General features: G+C 36.3%; 1 protein-coding gene across 1 annotated transcript; it reads right to left on the reverse strand.

The window, feature by feature from the left end:
* Positions 1-1,656: 1,656 nt before the first annotated feature.
* Positions 1,657-4,985, reverse strand: MKKS (McKusick-Kaufman syndrome). The gene is made up of 4 exons (XM_010000174.1): positions 3,995-4,985; positions 3,306-3,481; positions 2,541-2,651; positions 1,657-2,097 (listed from the first exon to the last, which is right to left on the reverse strand). Exons 1-4 carry the CDS (start codon positions 4,983-4,985, stop codon positions 1,657-1,659), a joined length of 1,719 nt encoding a protein of 572 aa, XP_009998476.1.
* Between the last annotated feature and the right edge of the window lie 2,620 nt (positions 4,986-7,605).

A 7,605-nucleotide genomic window follows, 5' to 3' on the forward strand; every position in this document is an offset into this window, starting at 1 on the left:
ACTGCACAGCTGTAGTCACTAAACTCAGCATTTTTTTTGCACTGCACAACAAGCTGCTATCATAGCAATCAAAATATTCTAATTCAATACCCTGAGTTAGAGACTCATAATTAGATGAAATATTACCAACAGTCTTCTTTGCTTTAAGATACACACCACAGCTGGACTTCATTATTCCTGGTTTTCATACAGTTCAACATATACAGAAGGATCAAGATTATGAAAGCAGCCTTTTTAGTAACCAACTTTGAACAGCCTCCATCTCAACCCTTGTAACATTATTCCACAAATGCCTTACACCTCTGAAACAATCATTTCAGGTCACAGGAAGATAAAACTTCAAATAACTTTTAATTCTTTCCAGTAAGAAAATTATTATTTACGCTCTTAAAATGAAAAGAACTTTGTACAAAAGGTCTGGAAAGATCCATTTTTAATTACATATTTGAAAACTGAGTTACACAAAACAATTCTACTGCTTATACTCAGTAAATCTATTAAAATCTTGAGACACCAGGAAAGAAGTAAGCAGAATATTCTGTAAGTAACTTGGATGCTTTCTGGAAAAGCACATCATGAGCGATTTGTCCCTTGTGACTGAAAAGAGGGAGAAGGGGCAAAGAAAATGAGTTCAAGAAAAACTGTAACACCCTTTTTGATCTTGCATGCAAGCTGAAAATGAGAAAAAGTTTCAATCACTTAGTCCACAACCTTAAAGATCAAAAGCCTGAGAAGCTTAAAGCCTTACTTTGTTAAAAGAAAAGACGGTATGCACAGTCAGAGTTAACTGAATGGTGAGTGGGATATTCTTTCTTGCAACTTTACCTAAATGAAAGATCATTATTTATAAACTGCCCTGCATTCCACAGAAGACAAGCAAGGTAAACTTTAGAAAAGTTTTTCCACACCTTCTGCCATTTCTTTTCAAGTCTTCCATTACCTACCTGCTACCTTAAGATCTCCAGGTTGATATTTAATAGTTTGCTAAATAAATCAACATTGAAATTAAAATAATCCATTTAGAAACAAAGTGCATATATTTTATGGTGACAAGATTTTAAAAACAAAATTTGAGAAGTGGCTCAAGTGGGCTTTTTTACTTACAACATTAAAAATAGCAATGATAAGATTCTGCTGCAATACCAAAGTCTGTTTGAAGGTGTAAAACTTTTGCTGAGACTATATACATTCTAGTTCTTGACATTTTGTCTCAACAAGAGAATCCATTTTCCCCTTCCTTTTAAGATGCGACAGAGCTAACAAACATGCAAAACTTTGCTTAATGCAGAGGGAATATCATCCAGTGTTCCTTAAATTCAGCACTTGTTTGCTGAAGGAGAATATTCAAAACTCCCAGAAAGAATACAGAAACTCAAATTTTGAAGTGTCATTCACTCTTTTGAATGCACTAATTTCCATACTTGTCATATGTTACTAAGATTCACTGTGTATTTGGCTAATTATTTAACTGTCCTAACCAAATGTTAAACACTTGAAAATTGAGGGAACAGTAGATTAATAATCAGAAGAGTACTTAATGACCAACTGTTTAAAATTTTCCACATTCTAACCATTTAAAATACCGTAACACATTATATATTACCCTGATCTGAATTAAGTATCTTGCTGTGCAACACAATTCACATAAGATCAGAGCTAATTCTGATCTTCAATTACATATGAGAGATCCAAAATCAGGTTGGCTGTCTCCAGAGCTACTTGTAGGCCACTACACTTTGCAGCGAAGCAGTCCAGTGCCAGAAAGTCAGCAGCCTTTACTGAGGGCTTTTCAGGGCAGCCCTGTGTAAAAGGAGAACCAAACTGGCTTTGTAGAAGCCTCCAGCTGAGATTTTCATTCTTATCATTAATGCCACAGCCACATTTTGAAACTAAATCTGACCAATTAGAGACAGAGGGAAAACCTGGCAAAACAAACCAACAGTGTCCATAAGCCATGTCTGTAAGAATTTCTCCACCATCATGATTCAGAGAGCAAGCTACAGACTCCAGGGAACGGCAAAAGCCATCAGCGACTAATTGATATTGTGTCCAAGAACAATCCATATCGTCTAAACTGCTGGTGGACAGATTACAACTCTAAAAATAAAACAAAATCAGAAAATTAGAACCCTTGCAGAAATAATTTCAAACATATATAGTACTGTCGCTTTTTTAAAACAAATAGTTCAGTCTTAACTTTAAACATTGTTCATGTGATGATTATTCTGCAATAGAAAAGATTTCTAGTCAAGTCAAAGCTGAGTCCTGTATTAGCTTATAATATAAAAATTATACATTTTTATTTTAACACTATAATACCTAAAGATGAGCACGTACAAATACAGTATTAAATGTCTGAAAACGATGTCATTAGCATGAAATGCTTCAAAAAAGACCCCTTTGTTTTTATATTAGACATCAAAAATGCAACATTTATTAATCTAGAAAAAACCAAGTGTTTTAACTGTAGCAGTGATCCAACTTAAATTCTTTTTTCTTAAGTATATTATTCATCTTTAAAAAAACCCTGTCTTACATACCTTGTGTCTTATGTATGAAGCCAAGTGAGTTTCTGTACAGCCACCTCCTAACAATGCCAAAGGTTCCTTGATTGTTAACTGTAACACATGTTCTGCAGTTTCACAGGCACGCTGCAAACAATATGAATTTGTCATTACATATACTATGATTAATAGAATTTGCCCCCACTGAAAAAACTAGGATATACTTCATAAACTTGAATTATATGCAGATAAAAAACTGCTGAGTTATTTCCACAACCACATTTATTTAATGACAACTTGTCTTTATTTGTACTGAAAAAGCGAAGTTAAAAACACTATTTTATTCCTTCTTTGCAAAACAAGGGTACATACAAAAAGGTTGATCAATATCAATGACACTTCTAGAGCAACAATTCAATGCAAAGTCATGCTTGACTACCACTGCAGGTATTGCTGCCCTTTTTGCTTGGCGCTTTTTTTTCTTTATGCTCCCAGAGACCAAATAACAAAGAAAATGTTTATAAAACACTGGCCTCAAGAACAGGTGAAAAATGCTTGCCTCTAAACAACTTTCGATATTAAAATAGAGGCATTAAATGAACATGAGCACTTCAAGGATTTTGAAATTCTGGGAACGAGGGTGTTTCTGAATTGCTTTCTTGACTGTATTCCTAAACTCTACCTAAACTCCATTAATGTACTGTAAAATCATGTTTCTAAACTCACTGTACCTATATTTCTCATTTTTTCCTCCTTTAAATACATGAATTTTCAATAAAGATTTCAAGAAAACCTACCTACCTTCAATTCATCCCATGCTGTTTCATTTCTGTTGCACAGTATCAAACTGCAGACAACTGTGTCCTTAGGAATTAGATGTACAAAATGTTTGGACCCAAAACTCTCAAGGCACACATCCTCCAAACTGCCGTAACAACTGGGAGACAACAAATGGATGGAAGCTATAGGCTTTGAACCTGTCCAATTAAGAAAATCAGAGAACAGCATGTATTCCTGTCATCCAATGAGTTACCTGTTTCATTTCATAAAGCATGAACTTTTTTCCGCTTGGCTTTTAAAATTACACATTCTTCAATACTTTGCATTTTTTTGCTACACAGGGAATCACAAATAGAAACCACTATGCTTTCAAGGTGTAAAAATCTAGTGATAGTTTAAGACAAAAAAGTAATGACTTTATTCTCACCAAATAAGAATTTGAAAATCATCTACATTTGCAAACAGTTACTATAATTGGATATTCCTCATGCAGTATTCACATGGGAATTATGTCATCATTAGAGCCTGCAAAAGATCAATATCACCTTTAAAAAAATGGTTTTCAGACTAGAAATGAACAACTCTTGTTCAGCTGCTAAAGTAGGATACAGACAACAGAATCCTTACTCTGCAATGACACCAACCTAGATGAGTTTTAATGACAAGATTAACATTAAGGAGAAATTTAGAGTAGACAACTTCCTTTTTACCTGTCATCCGACTCAAGGGTTCCATCAGAGATAGCCCCGCTCTGTCCACAGCCATGACCCCGTTCTCTTTCAGATACTGTTTCAAGGATGGATGGATAACTTTCTGGCAGACTACAAGGCCAACCTCATCGTCAACCAGCTGCTTTCCTATATTAAGCAACTGATTCAGCTCTGACATTTCTAGAGAAACTCCACAATGGACTGTTATTGTTCCTTCTTCAGGACTGAAGCTGTCTCCTGACATGGACACACAGAAAACTGCTATCTTGATTGTGTTTGAACAAGTTCTTTTGACAGTAAGTGGTTTTGCCAATTGAATTTCTGGTGTTTCTATCAGTAGTCCAGGAAGAACTGCAGAATCCACTACTCTTCTACATTTCACAGGCACTATTATACACTTTCCTAAAACAGCACAAGTCTCAACATGACATGGAACAGTAAACATAAAAGCCTTTAAAATCAGCGTGCTGAGATGATCAATTTCTGCTTTATTAAGCATGCAAGCAGGTTTGCTTGTTAATATGCTACGTACCAAACAAAGAAGAGTCTCAACACTGCCAAAATCCACAGGCACTCGGCAACCACAGGCCTCAGATTTGAGGTAGTCCATACATAAACTCAAAAGATGTTTGCTTATTTCAATGACAGTGCAAGATGCAACATTCAGGCTTTTAAAGTTTTCAATCAAACTACAGCAAAGGATGGCAGTAAATAAGCCACAGTCACTGAAGCGGGATATATGGTTCTGGACAGAGGCTGTCAAAACCCTTAGCACATGATGGCTGACAGGCAGATGACTGAGGATGGCTGCAGACTGTGAAGTTGTACAAACACAGCCTCCCACACCATTGTGGAGCTGCTTAAGCCTACCAGCAGGACCATAGCAAGACTTGAATATTCCACTCAGCAGTGACAGTGACTGACCAACTGCATCTTTACTTAAAGGTTCACTAATAAATACAGGAGGCTTTTTAGCTTCAAGGCGAGACATTTTCAAAGTAAGATTTTAATTCTGGCAAGCAAAATAGATTTCATTTTTACTTGGATCTATAATTCATAGCACTTTTCAAATCTAAAGCAGTAAATTTCACTTCTTTGCAGCCAGGATTTTATTATTTTAAATGGGAAACAGTACATACAGGAACAACATTCCTGGGACTGCTCATCACCCATCTCTCAAAACGAAGCTTTGTGAGGCATTGTGAAATTGACACATGAATAACATCAGTAAGCCATTTCATTCATGACTATCTTGTTTTTTAGCTTCTGAATGCGATCGAACAGACTTTTTTGCAAAATAGTTTACAAGCATGCTTCCAAAATGGACACCTATAAGTGACAGTCCTGCTACAAGCAGAAAGTTCTTTCTATTCCAGCTAGTTTTCTTCATCTCTTCGTCTGGCAACGCTAACAGATGAAAAGTTTCAAAACTAGTTACACCTACAATAAAAAACAGAAAGGTATTATGATAATACCTTATGACCTCAATACTTATGACAACATTGCACAGCTTGAACTGCTATTTAATTATTCACAATAAATTCACATAAGGATGTATACCAATGGTTTTTAATTGACAAAGTCTATTAATATTTTATATGCTACAAGCATACAATACACAAATTATCCACTCTTGTTAACCTCAATTCTGACCATCAGTCTGTACACTGTTTTACCTGTAGGTCTGTAAATAACAGGCCACTATAAACTGCATTGAGTTACATGAATTGTGTCCAAATCATAGTGATGTTGACCTGTTTTAACTTGAGAACATAACCGAACTACTCAGCACTGCTTCTCAGGCAAGCACTTCAAAAACAAAAGCTTTCCACATCCAAACAACTTTTAAGAAAACTCTGCCTCTGAAAGACAGGCTTCTTATTTCAAAACTTAAGTGGGCATTTATTTACATTTCTGTGTAATCTCTAAGATATGTAGACTTCTCTCATACCCAATTTTGCTCATTTTCTATTGTAATTGCCATTCCTACTAACAATACAAAATATGTTACTATGTTAAGTCACAATTATTTCTGGGCAGTTTTGAACCTTAAGACACTTCTGCAGACCCAGTCACAAGAGTTTGACTGTTGCCTTGAAGCTACTGCAGTTTATTTTTAAGTGTCTTTAAGACTTACAATACCATAACTTAATTGATCTTATCACATGGGATTTAGCAGTAGCTTTTGAGATGTATGATGCATTTTTGAAGCCCACGTAGCTACCAGATTAAGTTGGTTGCAAAAAAGAATAAAATTCTGGAAGGCTACAGTTAGAGCAGCAAGACTGCATCTGTTACAAAATTCTATTTAATTGACTCATCTGCCTCAAAGATACAGATACAACTAATTAGGCAACTTACCTTCAATACATAGCACTAAGCTATTTTTCTTTATTTTTTTGATTGCTTTGCAACACGAATGCCACAATCCCAGGTTCTGGAACAGTCTCCTCTGTCTTCACTTGGAAAATAGGACTGGACTTGATGAAAAACCACCCCCAATGCACCAGCCCAAGGCTAGTTCCCATAACAATCAGAACTTTGTAGTCCTTCCAGATGGTTTTAAGACCCATTCCAAGCTGGCATCTACCTAGGCAAAGAATTTTTTTTTAAAATACATTCTAGAAAACTTTTTTTTTTTTAATGCACCAGCCCAAGGCTAGTTCCCATAACAATCAGAACTTTGTAGTCCTTCCAGATGGTTTTAAGACCCATTCCAAGCTGGCATCTACCTAGGCAAAGAATTTTTTTTTAAAATACACTTTCTAAAACTTTTTTTTTTTTTACTTTACAATAATAGCACAGAACAGATGAACCTGAATGTTAATATATTTAATTACAGTGTAGCAGATGAATAAAACACAAAAAGACACCAGAAAGTCTTACTTTGTGAACTTAAAAAAAAAGGTTATAAAAATAACCTCAATTCAGACATCTTGAAATGTTAATTGCTGCATTTACTTCAAGCTTTGGCATGCTAAATTGTAAAGCTTTGTTTAGTTTGTTATGTTTATCTAATTACAAGTGTTACTGCTTCAAATGGTAAATATTTGAAGTCCAAAACAAAGCCGTTTCAAAATACACATTTTTTTCTCCACCATAGTTAATGAAATTCACTGAGTAACCGAGCACCTAACAGTACGGAGCTTTTAACCTTGAAGGCCAAACAAGCTGCAACGCTTCTGACATCGCCTTAGATTGCCCAGAGTAGCAGCTATGCCTGACTACCTCTGCCCTCTTTGCCCTTGAGCTTTGATCTTCAGGAACCACAAAGCATTGGTACAAACGGAAGAAATACACCCCTGTCTAAAAAGAATTAATAAGCCTCTACTTTCTACGGGGTTTCATTGAGAACTACGAACTACAGGCGTGTATACTTCAGGTTCTACACCAAAATATTCTTTGTTTTCAACAACTGCACAGCATAACTAAAAGAGTAAACGTTCCCGCATCCTTCATCCACCTGTCAGGAGTAACGTGTCCTGCTCAACTCCCGTCCACCACGCCCTGAGGACTTCACAGCTTCACACCACTGGGCACACAAAGCACAGCCGGCCTGGGGGTCGGAGGGCCGGCCAGCGTGCGGGGAGCAGCCACACCGAGGAGACGCG

This window comes from Chaetura pelagica, unplaced genomic scaffold, assembly GCF_000747805.2.
Source record: "Chaetura pelagica isolate M959 unplaced genomic scaffold, ChaPel_1.0 scaffold336, whole genome shotgun sequence".
Lineage (NCBI taxonomy): Eukaryota > Metazoa > Chordata > Aves > Apodiformes > Apodidae > Chaetura > Chaetura pelagica.

What these genes read in the sequence shown, in the direction of transcription:
- MKKS (XM_010000174.1), bottom strand. Translation starts at nt 4,985, where the DNA reads ATGTCTCGCCTTGAAGCTAAAAAGCCTCCTGTATTTATTAGTGAACCT. An exon ending in ACCCTTGAGTCGGATGACAG is followed by an intron (nt 3,482 to 3,994) that starts GTAAAAAGGAAG and finishes TTAATTGGACAG; the next exon opens with GTTCAAAGCCTATAGCTTCC. An exon ending in CAGCATGGGATGAATTGAAG is followed by an intron (nt 2,652 to 3,305) that starts GTAGGTAGGTTT and finishes TATTGTTTGCAG; the next exon opens with CGTGCCTGTGAAACTGCAGA.